Source organism: Rhineura floridana, chromosome 3 (genome assembly GCF_030035675.1).
Source record: "Rhineura floridana isolate rRhiFlo1 chromosome 3, rRhiFlo1.hap2, whole genome shotgun sequence".
In the NCBI taxonomy this organism is placed as follows: domain Eukaryota; kingdom Metazoa; phylum Chordata; class Lepidosauria; order Squamata; family Rhineuridae; genus Rhineura; species Rhineura floridana.
The window spans coordinates 13874476-13897340 of record NC_084482.1 but is presented as its reverse complement, the minus strand read 5'-3'; the positions used below and the strand labels follow the sequence as shown (position 1 = coordinate 13897340).

The 22865-nt window shown below is 43.0% G+C and overlaps 1 protein-coding gene across 1 annotated transcript in view; it reads left to right on the top strand.

The window, feature by feature from the left end:
- Positions 1-6329: 6329 nt before the first annotated feature.
- Positions 6330-22865, top strand: part of LOC133379392 (twist-related protein 2-like) — a 31159-nt gene continuing 14623 nt past the window's right edge. Inside the window, exons 1-2 of the mRNA XM_061614541.1 lie at positions 6330-7058; positions 7792-7838. Of these exons, the coding sequence (XP_061470525.1) occupies positions 6544-7044 (501 nt within the window). The 5' untranslated portion in view covers positions 6330-6543 and the 3' untranslated portion in view covers positions 7045-7058; positions 7792-7838. The remainder of the gene's footprint in view (positions 7059-7791; positions 7839-22865) is intronic.

Here is a 22865-nt window from a genome sequence, read left to right as displayed (position 1 = left end):
AGAACTTTACTATAACTAATCATACACAGAGAACAAGGCCCACAGCACGGTGGTGCTTATAAGGCAAGCCTGGAACTGAAGCTGCCACAGCCTGGGGCTGACTTAGCAGTTCCTGGTATGGCAAGCCTGGAGGGCCAATACACTACACTAACCATGATTACATAGGAGTAAATCCCATTAAACTCAATAAGCATGCAAATGATCAGACTGCCTCTCCCCTCCTTCTCCTCTCCCTTCCTCCTCCCCTCCCCTCTTCCTCCTCCCCTGCCCACTCCAGCTGTCCCTCCCTCCCCGGTCAGTTTTACCTATTCTAAGCATGATTGTATGGGAGTAAATCCCACTGAACTCAATAAACATGCAAATGATCAAACCTGTCCTTCTCCTCCCCGCCCCCTCCTACCTGCTCCCATCCCCCTCCTCCCTCCTCCCATCCCCTGTGGTCAGTTTCACCTATCCTAAGCACGATTGCAGGGGAATAAATCCCATTGAACTCAATAAGCATGCAAATGATCAATCCATTTTTAGCAAGCTTGCACAGGATCCCATTTCCTACCTCCTGGATTAAAAAGCAGAGAAATTCACTAATAGGCAAAAATCCTTGCGGTTTAAGAACGTACCTATAGCCCACAGATATTTCTATCAAACTTTAAAAGGCAGAGAAATTGGGCAGCTATAATGAATGAACTATAATGAACTATAATGAACTAAAATATGTAACTTGTCCCTCGGGTCCTCCTCCATGCCTGAGGACTGGAAAGTGGCAAATGTAATGCCAATATTCAAAAAGGGATCCAGAGGGGATCATGGAAATTACAGGCCAGTTAGCTTAACTTCTGTCCCTGGAAAACTGACAGAAAGTATTATTAAAGTTAGATTAACTAAGCACATAGAAGAACAAGCCTTGCTGAAGCAGAGCCAGCATGGCTTCTGCAAGGGAAAGTCCTGTCTCAGTAACCTATTAGAATTCTTTGAGAGTGTCAACAAGCATATAGATAGAGGTGATCCAGTGGACATAGTGTACTTAGACTTTCAAAAAGCATTTGACAAGGTACCTCACCAAAGACTTCTGAGGAAGCTTAGCAGTCATGGAATAAGAGGAGAGGTCCTCTTGTGGATAAGGAATTGGTTAAGAAGCAGAAAGCAGAGAGTAGGAATAAACGGACAGTTCTCCCAATGGAGGGCTGTAGAAAGTGGAGTCCCTCAAGGATCGGTATTGGGACCTGTACTTTTCAACTTGTTCATTAATGACCTAGAATTAGGAGTGAGCAGTGAAGTGGCCAAGTTTGCTGACGACACTAAATTGTTCAGGGTTGTTAAAACAAAAAGGGATTGTGATCTCTCCAAACTGAGTGAATGGGCAGAAAAATGGCAAATGCAATTCAATATAAACAAGTGTAAAATTATGCATATTGGAGCAAAAAATCTTAATTTCACATATACGCTCATGGGGTCTGAACTGGCGGTGACTGACCAGGAGAGAGACCTCAGGGTTGTAGTGGACAGCACGATGAAAATGTCGACCCAGTGTGCGGCAGCTGTGAAAAAGGCAAATTCCATGCTAGGGATAATTAGGAAAGGTATTGAAAATAAAACAGCCGATATCATAATGCCGTTGTATAAATCTATGGTGCGGCCGCATTTGGAATACTGTGTACAGTTCTGGTCACCTCATCTCAAAAAGGATATTATAGAGTTGGAAAAGGTTCAGAGGAGGGCAACCAGAATGATCAAGGGGATGGAGCGACTCCCTTACGAGGAAAGGTTGCAGCATTTGGGGCTTTTTAGTTTAGAGAAAAGGCGGGTCAGAGGAGACATGATAGAAGTCTATAAAATTATGCATGGCATTGAGAAAGTGGATAGAGAAAAGTTCTTCTCCCTCTCTCATAATACTAGAACTCGTGGACATTCAAAGAAGCTGAATGTTGGAAGATTCAGGACAGACAAAAGGAAGTACTTCTTTACCCAGTGCATAGTTAAACTATGGAATTTGCTCCCACAAGATGCAGTAATGGCCACCAGCTTGGATGGCTTTAAAAGAAGATTAGAGAAATTCATGGAGGACAGGGCTATCAATGGCTACTAGCCGTGATGGCTGTGCTGTGCCACCCTAGTCAGAGGCAGTATGCTTCTGAAAACCAGTTGCTGGAAGCCTCAGGAGGGGAGAGTGTTCTTGCACTCGGGTCCTGCTTGGGGGCTTCCCCCAGGCACCTGGTTGGCCACTGTGAGAACAGGATGCTGGACTAGATGGGCCACTGGGCTGATCCAGCAGGCTCTTCTTATGTTCTTATGTTCTTAATGCCGCAGGGGAGCTGGAGACCTGACCTCCTCTCTGAGATATTGTACTGCCCTACAAATTTGTCAAAATGCAAACACAATTTGGGTTGGTCTTTCACAGTCCAATCCACTTCTTGTGTAGCTTGGAAGAAATTGGTAACATGTGCCTCTGAGCATATGGTGAGTGGTAGAAACACCTGCAATCAGCCCAAAGAATAGAAACAAGACATGTGCTGTGCTGATCTTGTTTTAGCAGGGAGGAAGCAACATTATTAAGACAGTTGATATAGTTCAGATGGTCACTTTAAATATGTCTGATTTACTTTGCAATTTTAGTGAAGTTTTCTATATGAAATCATTTTCTTTTTTCTATTTCTGTGAATATGTAAAGTACAGCAACACTTTGCAAAATTTACACTACAAAAACTCAAAAAATAATTGTGCAATAATGGCACTGACTATTCTGCAGAACAGTCTCCAGTGGACATCAGGTTTGCACAAGATAAAACAGTGGGAGGTGAAATATATTCTAGCAAAATTTTAGGTGTGCTCTATGTTTTTAATTGACCATGCCCACCTTGCCTTAAATGAAGTAGGTTAAACATAGCAGGCTGAAAACATGCATCCTCTTTTCCCAACAGCTAGAGCAGCCTTTCCCAACCAGTGTGCCTCCAGATGTTGTTGGACCACAACTCCCATCAGCCTCAGCCAGCATAGCAAATGGTCAGGAAAGATGGGAATTGTGGTCCAACAACATCTGGAGGCACACTGGTTGGGAAAGGCTGAGCTAGAGTAATTGCTGAAGTAGCAACATGTTGTAACCAGTCTGGTTTTACATCAAACTGCAGTTTCAGATTCAACTGTTAATGCACCCAAAATAGAAATAGAACATAACCTCCAATTTGAAACACAAAAGGCTGTCTTCACCAACATATGACATTGACCAGTAAAAAGGCTTTGAAATTAATAAAAATAAATTTGACACAGATTTCTAGGATGAATAATGAGGGAAATAAACTTTTCTAGATTAGATTCTCTGTAGAAACATTAGTAACACAGGAAAGAAGCAAAGTAAGAAGAACACCAACAAACATACAAAAATATAATTCTTTGGAGATGGCAGGTGTTGCCACCACTCACTGTATGCTCAGAGGCACATGTTACCAAATTCTTCCAAGCTACACAAGAAGTGGATTGGACTGTGAAAGACCAACCCGAATTGTGTTTGCATTTTGACTAATTTATAGGGCAGTACAATATCTCAGAAAGGAGGTCAGGTCTCCTGCTCCCCTGGTGTGTTCACTGTAGCTGCCCAATTTCCCTACTTTTTAAAGTTTGATAGAAATATCTGCAGGCTGTAGGTATGTTCTTAAACCACAAGGTTTTTTGCCTATTAGTGAATTAGTTTTTAAGGTGTTCCAAGACACTTTATTGCTTTTGCTATAGACTATCATGCCTTCCCCTTTGCATAGAACCCAGTGTCCCACACTTGCTTTGCCAAAACAACAACAGAACCAAAAGTCACTAGTCCACATAAAGTTTTATGAGCCCATTTGCTGACATATTCCCACAATGCGTAATTAGTATAGCTGCACTATGATTTGTGGTGCATTGGAGGCTTGACAGAATCAGCTCTTCCTACTTTATAAAATTATAAAATGCTTGGTCACCTGGATTTGATTTATGCTCGCCAGAGGCAACCAGACAAGAGGCCTATCCTGTGCTGAATCATTCTCCGGAATCCTAAACATCTGCCACATTCTCACCCACAAAGCTGGCCACAGATAGGATTGCTACCTCTCCAAGAAAGAAGGAAGCCACTGCTCACATTAATATTTTGGTTCACTGAAATGCATGCATACTAAAAAATAATTCCTCATTGCCCTAGCACAGAGGTACCACTAGGGACGGAGTAGTGGGTGCAAGTATAGGGCCCTGTGCCACTGAGAGGACCCCACACAGCCAAAGGTGCCCTCATGGACCAATGTTTGTTTTGATCTTTAACTTTTATAAGAAGGGCCTTGCAATGTGAGCCCCTCTATGCCTGTTCCTTCCACCTACAGTTACTAGGCTTAGGTATGTTGCCTGCTTTCCAGGAGCTAAAGACCAGGCACTCATTAAGAATTCACTGGACAGTTAACTTACAGTGCAATGGCACACAAGTCTACTCAGAAGGAAGTCTTTGTGTTTAATGGGGCTTACTTCCAGGACAGCAACCTAGGCTTTGGTTTAGACTTGGCATTGGGGAAAAACAGGGTTCTTGTGCCTTTAACAGCTGTATGGCAGGCAGTAATCCAGCAGGTCAAGCCTTTTCTAGTATGGAAACATAATTATAGGAAATGCTTATTCTCTATTTGTGTGATGCCACCCCCCATGGCAGCCATTTTGTGAAATGTGTCCTCTGGTCCAAAAAGACTGGTAGCCTCTGCTCTCAGGGCTTGTTGCTTTATTGGCTGACTCATGGGTTTTCTCCCATCCAGGCCCCAGTCTACCACCCCCCGTCCATCATTCTCCCTAAGGCTGCCTAAGGCCCATCATCCTGATGCCATGGCAGTTTTAGACTGATTTATGCAGTATTGGCTTTCTTTCTTTCTTTCTTTTCAAAGCAGGTACGAAGCTAAATTATATATAAATATATTTTTATATTCCACCAGCCTCAAATCCCCAGGTTTTTGAAGTGAGATCAAAATTTAAAATCTAAATTTTAATAATGTAAAGCCATTATTTAGGAGAACAGCTGTAATTTTTGTCTTTTGCTCTGTTCCTGATTACAGAAACACACCAGAACCAAAGTAACTTCACAACACACAAGTCTTAGCCTCTCCGATTTAAATTGTGCAACAATTTCACTGGCCTTGCAGGCAGCACAATCATCGCTGGATGTACTTCCAGATAAGCGCGCACAGGGTTACAGCCAAGCTTTCGTTATTTTAGGCTGCAATCCTACGTTCCATTTCCCAATGTTGAAGGTGGAGGGGAGGAGAGGGAAGGTTAAAATACAACCCCACAGCTTGTCCGCTAACAGAGAGAAGGGTCTGCTGATGGAGGGTATCCACTGAAGGTCCTTCCACAAGCAGTAGCCTGAATGGGCACTTCAGGTCAAGGGAATGGCACCAGAGGCTTTGGGTGTGCAGGATCCAAAGCCCTGTAGGTCCCCCAAGGACCTGACCCTTGGACCCCTCAGCTGTACCAGCCTGAAACTGGTACTGCAAAAAAGAAAGAGAATTTTTTTTTTCTCCTTGCACCTTCTGCCCTGGCTGAGCGCTGGGAGGCCTTTAGATTCAGTGGTAGCTCCGCCCCTCCCTGACCCTTCATTAGGATTGCTCTGTAGGGCTACATACTCAATTACCTGGGAATATAAGATCACTGCAAAGTCATCAGCAAGCCCCCAGACAGCATAGCCGGACATTTCTGAAAAAGCAAGTGTAGGGCTGGGTTGCATAGCTAATGCCCAAACTACCATTCCAGTCTTTTTGCCAAAGCACACTGTTTAACTCAAAAGCTGGCACATTCCTACACAAACAAGTTGGTCCATGGGAGAGAATGCCTTACCTACTACTAATTCCCTGGAGCCAAGATGGCAAACCCCCTATCTCTCTATCTCTATCATTTTCTGTCCCAAGAGCAGCCTGCATCGTTCCAACCTCAAGGTGCTGGAATAAGTTGCCAAAGCAGAGTCCACCCAGCAACAGTTTGTCTTGTGACCAAATGTTGCAACAACTACTTTGCAATCTTCATTGACAAGGTTGCGGGCAGGGTCAGCCCAGCAGACCCTTGTCAATTACAGTTGGTGAAGGAAACATCCTCTGGCATCCAGGAAGGCTGGCTAGAGCATCTGTGCCTAAGGGCTTGGGGGGGGGGAGGATAGGGAGAGAGAGAGAGACAGAAGGGGAGAGGAAGGCAATCTGGAACCCATAAGCTCCCTTGATGTTTGCATTATTGTGAAGGGCTGTATTGGTCTGTGCACGGCCCCTCCCCTAGAACTCCTTACCCTATCCGTAAAGGGCATTAACAACATTTTCACAATGTCCCTCCCCTCTTTAGCCCTAAAGGAAAGGAGGGGAGAAGGGTGAATAAGCAGATCCTTGAAGGTTGGAGCAACTCAGAAAACCTCCAAAGCCCTGAAAACCGTTGGGCTCTTAAAAGAGTCCCATTCTTGAGGCTGCCCCGCCGGGACGCCAGGTTGCCTTGGCGTGGATGCACAGTGGCCTGTTAGGTCCAGGTCCTTGACGTGCCTGCAGAGAGGGAGGGGAAGTTGATTTGCAGACGATGAAAGAGGAAAGCATGTGCCCAGATTCTCCGGAGGGCAGCCTGGTGACCAGCGAGGAAGAAAGCGAGAAGGCACCCAAGAAAGGCCTGCGCAAGAGGACCCAGCTGGGCAAGCCACTGGCCTTGGTGCCCCTGCAGGAGTGCAGCACCCCCTCGCCACAGGGCAAGCGCAGCAAGCGCAGCCCTGTGCCACAGACCTTCGAGGACATGCACACGCAACGGGTGATTGCCAACGTGCGGGAACGCCAGCGCACCCAGTCCTTGAACGACGCCTTTGCCGAGCTTCGCAAAATCATCCCCACGCTGCCTTCCGACAAGCTCAGCAAGATCCAGACGCTCAAGCTGGCGGCCCGCTACATCGACTTCCTATACCAGGTTCTGCAGAGCGACGAGCTCGACCACAAGATCTCCAGCTGCAACTACCTGGCCCACGAGAGGCTCAGCTACGCCTTCTCCGTCTGGAGGATGGAAGGGGCCTGGTCCATGTCAGCTTCCCACTGAGGTCCAACTGGAAGGTATGTTTTACTCCAGGCTCTTTTCCTAATAATCCCAAATGTCGTCTTCTTCTGACTTAATTCTGAGACAAGTGGTGGTCAGCAAGAGAGTATTGTTTTTTGTGGCAAGAACATGTAAAGTAATAACAAAAAGACAAACAAAAAAGAGCAACTTTGGGCATGTGCAGAATGTCTTTCCAATCACCAGTTAACAAAGATATCTAGCTGCCAAATAGCTGGAATTAGGTGCGAGGGTTTCCAGGTCAGAAAAAAGCATGGTCTCCTGGCTGTTGTGAGATTTGGGCAATTTTAGGCTACACAGAGATAACATGAAAATTGAAAGTGGCATGTTAGAGGCATTGTTGCAATTAATGTACACACACACATAAACCTTTTGTCCCACTGTCACCTCTGGTCAAAATCCGCTTACCAGGAGAAGATAGTGGGTCGAGCAGAACCACACTATGGGCAAATAACACCCCTCTCTTTGTAGAAGACATAAAACCACACACACACACAGGCAAAACCTGTGCCTTGTTAAGACTTCGAGCAGGGATACAAAAACTGTAGTCCTGAGCATATTTCTTTGAAGCTAAGCCCCATTGAATTCAGTGGGACTTGCTCCCTAAAGAACATGTTTACGATTGCACAGCAAGTTTAATGGAGCAGAAAAAGAAAATAATAAACTTGTGTCACTGGCCTGGGATGATAATGATGATGATTTTGAAACAGGCCCATTTTTTATCTCTTCTAGTTGAGCTGTTCTTGGATTTCAGCAGCAAAGTTCACCACAAACTACAGGTAAAACTGGGCTTTATCCTGGATATGTGGGGCAGGAGCTAGATCTCTGCTGCATTCTGGGTGTAGCATAATTTTTCTTTGTTTTGCCAGCCTGCCTGACGAGTCAGCTGGGCATTTTTAATGTGTTCGTTTAGGCTCACCATATATCCAAATTATATCAATATTCAAATTTCCAAATTTATATAGGTAGGAATGCCACAAATCTCCATTATTTTCTGCTCCTGATGCAGAGCCAGCCTGAGACATTTTTGCTGCCAAAGATGAGCCCGCTTGGGCCAACATTTTGGAAAAGTCTCACTGCACCATTCAAGGTACCAATTCCTGTCAAATCCACAAATTTGTTCACAAATCCAGATAAATTCAGTGGTGATCAAGTCCAGAAGATGTCTGGATGTTTTTTTAAATGAAGAGCTATATTATAGGGAATGAAGTACAAACCCCACTCCATTCTAGTCTGCAGCTTGTATCCAATGTTAGTCACAATAGATCCACTGAAATGAACAGACATGGCTATTAATTTCAATGGGTCTATTACGAGCATGCCCAGGTGCTGGACACAATGCTTTATCTAAATTTTTCATTTGGAAGGGAGATCCATTCCAAGTAGCCCTTTTAGGTAGGCCAACAAGAATGTGGGACACATTGCATTCATCCACTTCTAATAGAAATGTAAAAGCTACATTCGCTGAACTGCAAATTCAATCCTCCCCACACCCCATATTCTCCTCTACATTAAATGGCTTTCATAATGACACAAAAAGCACACCAGGGCCTTTAATGCACTTCAAAGACATCCTGATTTTTATATATTACACACAAACCATATTTCACCCTTTTCGGTGCTCCTATGAGAGACACCACTGCTATTCCCATTTCACAGAAGTAGGACTGAGATTGATTAAAAACAACAGCTTTCCTCAAGAGAACCCTCTGGCCTAGCCAAAGTACTTGCACAATATCCTGGCTCCCTGTTCATATGCCCTGGATAAAACTGACACTTGGTGTATCAATGTATACAAAGGGGGTAATAAAGATGCATTCTTCCTTCAGAATAAAACCATGCTTTCAGCATTAAATAAATATAAATAACTATCATCTCCTGCTGTCGTATGTACAATCGCTAACATTGGATTAAAATTGCACTGCCATCTACAAGCAGACGTGGCTTTAAGGGAGGATGCCACAAATATCCGATTGTCTGCTCCTGGCACAGTGCCAGTCAAAGCCATTGTACTGCCTAGAATAGAACCCAAACACCACCCCACTCCAGTTAGGGCCAACACTTAAAAAAAAAAGTCTTGCTACACCATTCAGACATAGATTTGTGCCTTCATCTATTGTTTTCATGTAGAAGGCAATAATTTCAGTGGGACAGAGCTTTAAAAATCATGGGAATCCTAGGCGAAAAGCACCCCCATTTTTGCCACCTGAAGCAGCTTGCTTCACTTTTTTGCATGGTCGGACCAGCTTGGTCTTGAGGCATTAAACTGTACATTTGCTGTTGTAAATAAGTGGCCTGAACATCCAGGCGGCAGGTTTACAATCATCAGCAGAGCCACGCACATGCACAGTTTGCAAGGTGACGTGAAACCAAGCTCAACGCAAATATGCAGTGGTTCAAATCTGTATTTTAGAGTGGAGAGAGGAAGGTATCTATGCTTTTGAATAGGGAAAATGATGCGCCATTATGCCTGTCTCAGATTAAGAAATACATATGACATATGCCGCACAATAACAATTTGAATCTGCATTAAGAAAACAGAACGTTTGCAACACCAGCATGTGGGAGGCAGAACTATAGGGACAGGTTTTGCAACCTGTTGGTTGCCAGGTTGAGACCGTGGCATGACTACTGTGCCTTTAAGAGTTCCACGGAAGGGAGAATTTCACTAGATGTGGAGAAAATTACACCAGATGGAATTTCTCTCTTCTAGAAGCCCATGAACAATCTGGTCCTGACTGCCATTATGGCTGCTCTGGCAGTTAAAGGACATTATGGTGTTACTTATTCATATTAAACAGGTACTCTGAGCTAAAACAAAAACAAGAAGCAAACCTCTGCACTAAGGAGTCCCAGAATTCTTCAACAAGAAAAGGACAATCCTTGAACCCATATAAATTATGCAAAACTAAGCAAATTTGTATGATCTCTCTGATTATGTATAATTTATCTTGCATTGTTTTTACTCCTTTACGTAAGTTTTCCCACTTCTGCTAAGGCTCATGAGGCAATGCAAAGAACTATTGCACAGCAGTGAAGACCAGTCTTTTGGTCACTGGAACCTTGTTTTAGCAAGCATATCTGCACAACCATAAGGACTAGAAAGTTTAGGAGAAGAACCATAGCTTAGTGGTAGAACACATGGTTTGAATGCAGAAAGTCCCAGGTTCAATCCTTGGCATCTCCAGGTAGGGCTGGTAAAGACCCCTGTCTGAAACCCTGGAGAACTGCTGTCAGTCAGTGTCAAGAGTGCTGACCTAGATGGACCAATGGCCTGGCTCTGTATATGACAGCTTGCTATGCTTTACAAAAAAAAAAAAAAGGGAAGGGGGAGCCAATATTTACCTGGCATCACCTCTGCTTTCTAGTCCAAAAAGGACTTGGGACACAAGCCCATGACACACATTGTCATAACATTTGCATATGCTAGTTTATATTTATCAATGCCTCTAGTAAACTATGATGATGGGTGAGTGGGTGGTGTCTCACCAGCACTGTGACAGCCATGCTATAAGCAAAAAAACAAAATAAAAGTGGGGAAGGGAAGATGTGTAGCCCACTGCAAAGGACCCAGGTGTGGGACCCCCAAAGGCCACCTCCTAACAACATCCCTGCCTAAAAGTAAAGTCCCCACTGACACCAATGGGGCTGTCTTCTCAAGTAAGCGTGCAAAGGATTGCAGCTTTCAAAAATGAAGACCACAATATTATGCACATTTAGATGGTTTGAAAGTCCCCTGGAATTCATTGAGACTTTCTTCCGAGTAAACCTGCATAGAACTGGGCTACAAGTTTTGCAGGCAAAACCGCAACCTTGTAGGGCTTTCCTTTTTTGGAGGGCAAGGCCAGTGGCTACCTACAGAATCATGCTTGACATTTAAAAAGGTAACCCTCAAGATCTTCTAATTTACTTCTTCAACTGATAGCCTGTGTTTTGTTTTTACCTGCTACTCCCCAAAGCAGCTGACCAACAGCTTTACAAAAACAGTAAGATCTGACTTCAAATTAAAAACAAGCACATTATCAAGTCAAGCAGGAGATGGTAGCATGAAAGCCTGACCAAAAAGAAAAGAAAAGAGAAAAAGGTTGTCCTTTCCCTCCTAATGTGTCACTCCCATAAAGGAACTGCACAAACATGCAGGCCCAACTGTGAAAATGCCAAATCTTATTTATTTATATATTTATTTGATTTGTATCCCACCCTTCCTCCCAGCAGGAGCCCAGGGCGGCAAACAAAGCACTAAAAACACTTTAAAACATCATAAAAACAGATCTTAAAATACATGAAGCCAAAACAGTGTTAAAAACATTTTAAAAAAAAAACTTTAAAAAAGGGTTAAAAAAATCTTACCTCCGACAGTGGCAGCACCCACAGAAGCATGCACTTAAAAAACTCTCCAGGATCACACATACAGACACATTGGAACAATCTTCTTAGCTAGGGCATCCTATTCATAGCTTGAGCCCTGAAATGGGATGGAGACAAAACAGGACAATTAAAGCAGAGGGAAACGAAGATTGCTCCAGGCAGAGCAGTGCCCAGAAAGAAGAGAGTGCGCTTCAGACCTAAACCTGATCTCTGACCCTGTGGCTACTCTCTCCCATGCGGCCATAGACTCAAAAGCCGCTCCTGATGCCCCCTCAGCTCCCTCTTATTAAACAACAGCAACTCCAGGTTTTGGTTGTTGCCATATGTTGGGAAACTATCCACTGCTCCAGGAGGAAGGGATAATAGAGATCTAGCTGTCCCAGGAGCTTTTCCTTTGGCCCCTGACCCTCAGAATGTGATTGGGTAATGCTAGCTCCCAGGTAGACAGGTCAGGAGGACAACACCCCTCAGCTTGGCTATAATGAGCCGGTCTCTTTCCCCCCATCTCCCAGCGAGAACTGATGCAAGCCAGTGACTGATGGCCTATGTAGAGGTTACTCTTTCCTTAGGCTTTTCACTTTGTACATTGAAAAAAAGGATAATGGGTACCATGCATTAGAGTGCCTAAGTCCAAAGGATTTCTAGTATGTACAGGATTTTTGTAGCCAGTCAGTCCCACAATGCCTGTGCCGAGTCCTTTCATTGGGATCAATGGGGCTTAAAATTAGCTAACTTTGACTGGGCTGTTAGCTCAAAATACAGATTCATCTATATTGCTACCTGAGTAAGCAAACGCTGATCAAGGCAGAGATCTGAGTGTCATTACTCAGCACATTTGCTATTTTCCCCTTCTGTGGCACAAATGACCCCCATGTACACAACACACAGAAAATGGAAGAACCCCAATCGGACCTCAGGCAAGGTAAAGCCTGAGCAATCTAAGCTCCCGAGTGCCGCAATAACATTCCCTCTGTTATGGTTCAAGTACAGAAGGTTGGATCTGCACAACCTGCTGGAGGCTTCTCCTGTGCTAGAACCATGGAAATTAATGGGAGCAACTCCAGAGCACATTAATTTCACAAGAGACATTCTCAACAGATTTGTTATCTTTGACCATACGGAGAGATTTGTGTGCATGTAGTGCAAGGGAATTTTCATTTGTCCTGTGGCAGCTGCAGTTATTCCACAGGCCCAACCAACAAAAGCTTCCATTCACTTCAATGGGGCTTGCACTTGAGCATTCCCCCACAGATCGTGGGAATACTTAGGACTTCTTGGCTGCGCTGCTGAATTAGGGCATGCCCAACACATATCCAGTCTCCACTTGTCCTGTGGCTCATTCATTGTGCCATGAACAGTGGAAGAGCTATAGATCAGTGGCAGAGCATCTGCTTTGCATGCAGAAGGTCCCAAGTTCAACACCCGGCATCTCCAGGTAGAGCTGGGAAGGATTCCTTTTCTTTTTTTTTTTTCAATAATTTTTATTCAGATTTTCATAAAACATACAAGACAAAATCATAAAACATTCAAAGACAAAAAACAAAATCAAAAATAGTTAAACAAAAAGAAAAAAAGAAAAAAAAAACAAAAATAAAAAATAAAGAGTAAAATATTGACTTCCCATTTGTCAAAGATCAAATCAGTTATAAGTCTATAATATATAACAATCCTGTCTCTTAAGTCATATTATAAAATCACTTTCCTCCAGTAGTTATCTTACTTAATCATCAAATCTCATAAACATTACTTTATTCTTTCCACAAAAAGTCAAAGAGAGGTTTCAATTCTTTAAGAAATATATCTATCAATTTTTTTTTCCAGATAAGCATATCGATTAATCCATCTCATTACTAATTATGATAATCTTATTGTCATAACCATAGTCAAAATAAACATTTCAATTAATCCATCACATCAGAATCTGTTAGGTTCAGTAATTTCAATAGCCATTGTTCTATTATCTCTAGTAATTCCATTTTCCATCTTCCATCTTCAGTAGTCTTGTTAAGTCCAGTAATTTCAATATCCAATCTTCCATTATCAGTATTCCATAATAATCTTGCTGTCAAAGCCATAGTCATATAGTAAGAGTCTGATGGGAATTACCTCTATCCCAAATATTTTCTTGCCATCCATTCTGAATAGGTTGCTGAAATACTGCTGTAAAATCATATCTCTGTTCTTTTTTTCAAAATACACTGGGTCATCTCTTAAAAGTTTTTCCATTGTCACATGGCTGCAGTTAATTCCATAGATTTTCTCTATATTGGGCTCCATCACATCATTCCAGTCCAGAAGATAGTCCATGCCATTGATAACTTTATCTCTAGAATCTTCATTAATTTCTTCAGAGATAACATTGAGTTCCAAACAATAGATTTTATTTCTAAAGTCCATAGACTCCAAATCTTGTTCCTGTTCCACGTTTGTTCCAATCTCCGGGATCTCCTCTCTCACAGGGACCCCTATTCCAGTCTCCAGGGTCTCCTCTCTCACAGGGACCCCTGTTCCAATCTCCGGGGTCTCCCCTCTCACAGGGACCCCTTCCAGGGTCACCTCTCTCACAGGGACCCTTATATCTTTAATCTCCTGCTTCATTTTACTCAATTCAATTTTCATTATCTCAATCTCATCCATTATTTTCTGAAACATAGTTATTTCCAGATTCTCAGCCACTTTCTTAATTGCCATTTTAAAAGAAAAATATAGGAAAACCACTTCTTATTTCAGCAACAATTGGGTTAATACTCCAAACTTGGTGACATCACAGTATAAACAGAGCAGACAGCCTTATCTCTCCAATAGTTAAGTAAACAAAATGCAGTTCCCAGGATCGAAACAATTAATGGCAATCGTCAAGAAACAGATTCGTCAAAATAAAATAGACCAAAAAGAGAGTAGTCTCAAAACAGTATAATATTTTTCAAAATAAAAATCTGGAATAGAAATCCCTCTTCTGTGTATATCTTTAGAATGCAAATCCAGGACAGCTTTTTGCAACAAAAACAGAGATAAGCTATTAATTAGTGCGTAGCAGAGAGAAGTTACGGCTCCCCAGTGAGATGTCAAAAACCGATCAATCTGGCAAATCTCTTTTAAACAGCAACAATTTAAGTCAAGTAAAAGAAAAATATAGAAAGAAGGGTGCTTGCCTGTTAGTGCGTTCTCTCTTAGAAGATAAGATGAACGTTCGCTTTAACAGATAGAGCTTGCTGTTGAAAATCCGTCCCACCTTCGTCGGCTGGACCTCGTCCCATAAATTAATGAGATCTGGTCGTCCCAACAAAAATAGGCTTTGAGGTTAATCTCTTCGTTTCTCCCTACCCGGGAGAAGTTTAATCAGTCAAAAAAAAAAGAAAAAACTGACTGATATATCTGAATAAGCTTCTTTTGAGGCAGGAGCCCGTCTCAAAAGCAGGCACAGGCTAAGTCACCCTTCCCGGAAGTCCGGAAGGATTCCTTTTCTGAAACGCTGGAGAGCTGCTGCCAATCAGTGAAGACAACAATGAGCTAGATGAATCAATGGTCGGATTTTGGATAAGGTACAATGGAAGGAGGAAGTCTAATCTCCAGTAAAAGGGGTCGAGGTCTACTCAGCCTTCCATCCATCCGTGGTCGGTAAAATGAGTACCTGGCATATGCTGGGGGGTAAAGAAAGGCTGGGGAAGGAACTGGCAATCCCACCCCATATATATGGTCTGCCTAGTAAACATCACAAGACGTCGCCCTAAGAGTCGGAAACGACTCGCACTATAAGTGCGGGGACACCTTTACCTTTTTACCTTCCTATGCTCACTCCAGATTCACTGCAGTACATTTGGGGTTTTAGATATTGTCAGGAGTAACATTAACCCACAGCTGTCATGTGCCAGCTGGTTACTGCTCAGCCACCTCTGTCCCTACCTTTTGTCTAAGTGCCACCATGTGCTTTTGTTTTGTTTTGCGGTTGTGCTGTGTTTTTTTAAAAAAAATACCTCCCAATCTAACAGCTCAGTGCAGCAAGCGCACAAAGAGCAAAACAACTTCATTTTTAAAAAAGGAAACAAAAGGTGAAACTAAATCATGACAAAAATGGTAAAACCATTACATGGTGAGCTAAATTCAGAGCCATCAGACTCACCCATGCCACCCACAAAAGACAACAGCATGAAAAGAATTTCCCCATCCGGTTCAGAAAGGAGCAAGGGTTGCGATCCAACAAGTTACCAAGGAGAGAATGTTTCAGAGCAAGATTGCGGAAACCCTGCAATGTAGAGCACAAGAATCTGCTTTGTATCGAGTCGGATCATTGTTCCGTCTATTTTATTTAGCTTTATTACACTTGTATAACACCTTTCTCTCATCCTGAAAATCAGGGAGGCATGCATCAGACTCCAAAGTGATCACCATTCAGGCACTAATCAGATCCAGACCTGCCTAGCTATAGCAAAGTGGCTGCTTCATGTACCTTGAGACCATCCCCTGGTATCTAGCTCAGTATTGGCTATACTGATGGGCAGCACCTCTCTAGGTTCTCCCTGAAGATCAAGCAGGGAGAGGAAACACTGCCTCTTGATCTTCAGGGAACGATCCCTAAAGAGCAAGAAACTGCGTTTCCTCTCCTTCTCATTGCAGTATTGGGCTGGGAGGAAGAGAGGAACTTCTCCCTATCCAGTGCTGCAATGGGGAGGAAATCCCCCAACTTACTTGCAAAGGCACCTATTCTCCCTCCGGCATGGCACCCTTGCTAGAAGGTCTTAGTGCGCAAGAGACAGGACAGAGTGCTCCTTCCTGTTTCAAGCACGCTACCATCTTCTCGCCTGGGGTCATGGCCAAGAGGCTCCTGCTGGGGGACAAGAAGAAGAGGTGCCCGATTTCAGAAAGGGCTGTCAGGCCACTGGAAGCAGCTTTGCAGCCTGTGTATATGGGCAAGATGCAGGCTGCGGGTCCAGCACCTCTGCTGTAGGGTCTCAAGTGGGGACCTTTTCCAGAACTACCTGACTGAATCAGAGATCATGAGTTCGCAGAGCTGGTACTCTTCCAATGAACAATGGTCCTTCCCTAGAACAGATCTGAAATTATGTACTGCTGTAGATATTAATTTGATTAACTATTAAATTGATTCATATATACTAGATTAAAAAACCCCACAAAGACAAACTGGGACCTAGGGGAGCAGGAATCAGTGTGTGTGCATGCATGTGTGCGTGTGCGTGTGTGTGCGTGCGTGTGTGTGTGTGTGTGTGTGTGAGAGAGAGAGAGAGAGAGAGAGAGAGAGAGAGAGAGAGATGTATCTTTGGGGATGGAATGGGGAGAGTCTGCCCTCCCATAGAATGAAGATTCGCCCACTCTTTGGGTTATTTACAATGCAATCCTATGCATGTCTACTCACAAGTTACACCTCATTGTGTTCAATTGACCTTAGTGCCTAAGCAAGTGTGCACAGGATTGCAGACTTAAACTGTGAACTGGATTACAGGTATGGAAAAGGACCTCAGAAGATGCATGCCTGAGAACAGAATGCATCCTCAAAGGTCAGTTTCATCCCCACTGTTAGCATCTAAACTAAAGCAAACAGCGCAGGGCTGGTTAGACATTAATTTCCAGTCGTCATGCCCGCATATGGTCTCTGTTGCTGATGTTCTGTGGAAGCAGAGGGTATTCACATCCCGCATCAGTTTGGAGCTGAAAAGCGTTATTTTGACTCAGTATTTTCTGCACAGCCCACATTTTATTTTATTTTATTAATTATTTATTACACAAGTTTATATGTCACTTAACATAAAAACACCCAAGGGAAGTACAACAAGCAAACACCGCATCCCACGAAGACAATAGAAAATTTAGAATAAAATGAATCACAATGATCAGTGGTATACACAGCTAAGGTCACATTTCACGGAAAGCCTGTGAGAAGCGTCTGGTGCTTAACACAGTTGGCACTTGCTTAATATCAGTTGGAAGGGTGCTCCATAAGGCAGGCCCTGCTCTCAATTACCTTGGAGCCGATATCAAGAGCACAGTGTACCACTCAACGTGTTTCTCCCACCAACATAGTGACAGGTCCACGAACGGATGAGAAATTCGATTCAGCGTTTAGAGCCAAATTTATCAAAACTGCACATTCCAAGACAACATGAGAACCAAAACACAGCCACCTTTCAAAATTCACAATCCAAATTTTGCAATGCAGTTCTCTAAACAATGTTTACAAAAATGCATATATTAGGGAGCAACGTGTATAAAAGTGAATATATTAATGAAAACAACATATAAAACTGCATTATATTAGAAGCTTGAAAAAATGTGTACGTGAAACAAAACTGTTTATTAGGAGGAGATTTTTCATGAGTTTTTTTAACAATAAAATTGGCCAATTGCTGGAAAAACCTGAACTAAATTTAAGATTAGAAAAATAAGGAAAGGAGCGAACTGAAACTGACAGATTCTTTCATCCCTAGTGACAGGGGGGGAACATAGGGGGATAATGCACTTCCAGAGTTATAGAGAATGATTAATACTACTACAGATAGGACAGAAATTCAGTTTTATTTGCTCTTTTTGAAACAAAACACCATTATCTTTTGAAATTCAGACTTCTCTGAATTTTGCAATAAAGTTCTCCAACCTAATAAGGTGTACAAAATTACACATACATATATTCATGAAAATAACACAAAAATGCACTATAAAATGCAAAAATATGCGTCGTAGGATAAATTCATACTAAAATGCTAACAAAATTTTCATGAGAACTTTTTGAAGGAAAAATCAAATCACTGCAGAAATGTGCAGAACTGAATTTAAGATGCCATACATGAAAAAACTGAGACAAACTGAAATTGACACCAAAAGCTAGCAGAAATGTTTTTAAAAGTAGAACAGTCAATGCTTAAAAAAGTGTAGCTGACCATCACCCACCTTCTAATTGATGCATTAATAAACTATTCAAATAAAAAAATGTTTTTGCATAACAACAGAATTTCACTGTCTATTCATTTTTGAGATTCTGGTAAATGTATAAAATACCTTTTGCTAAGTAAGCAAAAGAGGGGGCTCACTGACAGAAAGAAATGCCATTTTTAACATTTCTCTTTCATTCTCTATTGCAATTAAGACACCAGAACCAAAATTGCCTCAGTCGCCCCCTTAAAAAGAAATCTGTGCAGCTCATCCAAATTACAGTGTGCCACTGCTTGAAATGGTCCTGCCCAAATGAATCATTTAATGATTTGGTTGATCAATCTTACCAATTAAAACCAGCAGCTCTACAATGAGTCTCATGCTGGTTTGGGGAAAATACTTCAATCCAGACTGGGATCCTAAGGCATGATGTAGACATATGAGAGGAGAACCGCACACAGATATATGGAACAGATATATTCTGACTGTCATTTTGGCAGTAGTAGTTCTCGCTCACTGCCAAAGAGGCAAGCTTCTGTCTAGTTTTAAACAGTGGCTTGTTTCTTTAGAATTCCCGAGTCCTTAGAATCCCAAAACTCCAGCTACACACTCTGTTCTCTTCTGTGAATAAATCTTTGGATCCAGATCCTTAGCAAGTCTCCAGTGGGAAGCAGATTTCTCAGATAAGGGCAGTCACTGCCAATGCTTCTTTATATTCCCAGATGGAGTTGGCATGTAGTTGAGAGGGTGTGCAGAAATCTTGATGGGTTACAGGGGGATAATATATAACTTTTGATACCATCGACCATGGTATCCTTCTGGGGAGACTAACTGAATTGGGAGTGGGAGGTACTGCATTGCGGTGGTTCCACTCCTACTTGGCAGGTCGCCTCCAGAAGGTGGTGCTTGGGGAATATTACTCGGCACCCTGGACTCTCCAGTATGAGGTTCCGCAGGGGTAAGTTCTGTCCCCCATGCTGTTCAACATCTACATGAAACCATTGGGTGCGGTCATCCGGAGCTTTGGAGTGCGTTGCCATCAGTATGCTGATGACACGCAGCTCTATTTCTCCTTTTCATCTTCTTCAGGTGAAGCTGTCAATGTGCTGAACCGGTGCCTGGCTGCGACAGTGGACTTGATGAGGGCTAATAAACTGAGGTTCAATCCAGACAAGACTGAAATGCTGCTAGTGGGTGGTTCTTCTGACCAGATGGTGGATGTCCAACCTGTCCTGGATGGGGCTGCACTCCCCCTGAAGGAGCAGGTTCGTAGCTTGGGGGTTCTCCTAGAACCATCTCTGTCACTTGAGGCTCAGGTAGCCTCGGTGGCACGGAGTGCCTTCTACCAACTTCGGTTGGTGGCCCAACTACGTCCCTATCTGGACAGGGATAACCTGGCTTCAGTTGTCCATGCTCTGGTAACCTCCAAATTAGATTACTGCAATGTACTCTACGTGGGGCAGCCTTTGAAGATGGTTCGGAAACTGCAGCTTGTGCAAAATGCAGCGGCCAGATTGGTAACAGGGATCAGACGGTCCAAACATATAAAACCAATTCTGGCCCACTTGCATTGGCTGCCTGTATGTTTCCGAGCTCAATTCAAGGTGCTGGTTTTGACAGAGCTTGGAAAAGTTCCTTTTTTTGAACTACAACTCCCATCAGCCCAATCCAGTGGCCATGCTGGCTGGGGCTAATGGGAGTTGTAGTTCAAAAAAGTAACTTTTCCAAGCTCTGGGTTTTGACCTATAAAGCCTTACACGGCTTGGGACCACAATACCTGATAGAACGCCTCTCCTGATATGAACCCACCCATACACTGGAGAGTGGCAACAAGGGAGAGGGCCTTCTTAGTGGTGGCCCCCAAATTATGGAATGATCTGTTCAACGAGGTGCGCCTGGCGCCAACACTGTTATCTTTTCGGCGCCAGGTCAAGACTTTCCTCTTCTCCCAGGCATTTTAGCTTGTGTTTTAAATTATTTTTATATTGTTTTAAATTTTAAAATTGTGTTTTAAATTGTTTTTAGAATATGTGTTTTAAATTTTGTTTTAATGTTTTTGATTGCTGTAAACTGCCCAGAGAGCTTCAGCTATGGAGTGGTATACAAGTGCAATAAATAAAATAAATAAATAAAATAAACTTGGATGCTGGAGAAGGACAGATTTGTCCTCATGTGATCAAACCAAAGCCTTTCTTATCGGGGTTTGGTTCTCAATAGGTTGGTTGGTTGTTTAATTAAAGGCTGGGATAGCGGGTGCTTCCAGACGATAGTCCTTTCTGCACAGACAGCTACTAAAGTGCCCCTTCATAACCCACCATAAAAGTACATTTCAGGAAATGGCAACGGCTAAATAGCACTCTTGCAAACAAATCCTCTTCGAATTAACAGGACTTTTTGTGATAACTATTTGGCAGTGACATTGTATAACCTCCACATAAATTTTGTGAAAACATATCAGGATGATGGCTCAATATACACCTCATCTGGAATTGGCCAGTGACTAATTTCAAGAGTTCACATTTGATTGAAAGCAAAGCCCTTTGTTCTGAAGTGAAATTCCAGGCATCTCCAGACAGGGAGAGAACCCTGGCCGAAACCCTGGAATGCCCCTGCCAGTCAGTGCAGACAGTACTGAACTAAGTAGACCAACGGCTTGATTCAGCTTAAGGCAGCTTCCTTTGTCTGAGGGCCAGATTTAGCTAATGAAGACAGGGCACTTTGCACATGTGAAGGGAACCCCAGGATGACAAAAGACCAACGTGGGTGAATGATGATCAATAATCTTGTTTATTGAGAACGTTATAAAATATATGCCCAACGCGTTTCGGTTGGATGAATTCCAGCCTTCATCAGGGGCTATAATACACAAATATAAAACCTAATTACTCAACTTTAAACATGAAATTACTACTACAGCATTCTGTTTCGCCATGTTAAATTTTTTTAAAAAACATCTTTATACTCTGGTAAAGATTTATTTGATGATATTGAGACACTGCTCCGGATTGATTTTGTATGGAACGCTGCATAACTAAGATATCTTATTTGTGGTATGTGAGTATAAAGATGTTTTTAAAAAAATTTAACATGGCAAAACAGAATGCTGTAGTAGTAATTTCATGTTTAAAGTTGAGTAATTAGGTTTTATATTTGTGTATTATAGCCCCTGATGAAGGCTGGAATTCATCCAACGGAAACGCGTTGGGCATATATTTTATAACGTTCTCAATAAACAAGATTATTGATCATCATTCACCCACGTTGGTCTTTCGTCATCCTGGGGTTTCCCCCCCCTTTTTTTCTTTCTTTCTGCCGATTTGGATGCCTTCCACTCCCCTCTCCTCTTTTTTCACTTTGCACATGCCACAGAAAGTCTCATCATCAAACTTCATATACTCCAAGGCTGTCCCTGGGTATTCAAAACAAGTTTCGGAGATACGTTCTAGCAAAATATAGCTCAATTTAAGTCCTTGCAATGGGATCAGAATCTGGCCTGATTCACATATCACTTATTTTAAAACAGGCAAGTCACTGGGATGTGGAAGAGTGCACATTATGCACCAGTTTCTCTCTTGCGCGGCGTGAGCTCAGAATGATAGACACACGCAGCCATGCTCATTCTGGAGGGATGCTCCCTTTGCCACAGGTCTCCTTGCTTCCTGATGTAACTGAGCAGGCTCAAGCAGCAAGTCACAACTAGATCACATTCAAATTGCTTTGCCTGGGTACCAAGTGGGGGGACCATCTCCATCCCACAGGTACCTGCCTGGCTGCTTACCTGCTGTGCAGCATACCTACAGTCCTAATCACCACTGCAGGTCAACAGCAGGCAGCGGACCAAAGGGCCACAGAAAGAATGGGCAGAAGGTGCCACCAGAGGTTTAAAGGGCCAGAAATAGTAACCCTGAGGCTAGGTGCTGTGCAGATCACGGAGCTCAAATAGTCTTTGGCCAGAGGGCTTACAGTCTATCTACATCAGGGAGAGAGAACCTGAGGCCTTCCAGATGTTGTTGTACTCCACTTCCCATCAGCCCCAGCCGGCATAGCCAATGATCAGACAATCACATCAGGAGCTGTAGAGCCAGCAACTTCTGGGAAGCCAGATTGCCCTCCCTGATCTACATAAAGTGGACACAAGAGCAGTGAAATGAGAGATTAGATTACTGTTATCTAAATTTGTATAAATAAGCAGACACTGTCAACGGTCTGAGATGCGTGTGTGCCAGTGTGCGTGCGTTTACCTAAGTGGCAGGCTTTTACCCTGGATTAGGATCACTGAGACGTAAGACTTAGTAAAATAAGAAAAGCTACTTTATTTATAGAAATACATAGTAGACAGGAAAGGCATACCTAGATCTAACTAACTAAGTTGGAGGCGCAATGCCCAGGTTTGGGAGTTGCCCTCATGGCTCAGGAGAGAGAGAGGAGACAAAGGGACATCTCCTCTCCAACGGACAGTCGAAGAAGAGAAGAAGGGAAGGGCGGAAGGAGGAGAGGCAGATAAGCTTTGCTAAGCATATCAGTCTGTGACGGTGTCATGGCCCCGTCAGAGGACT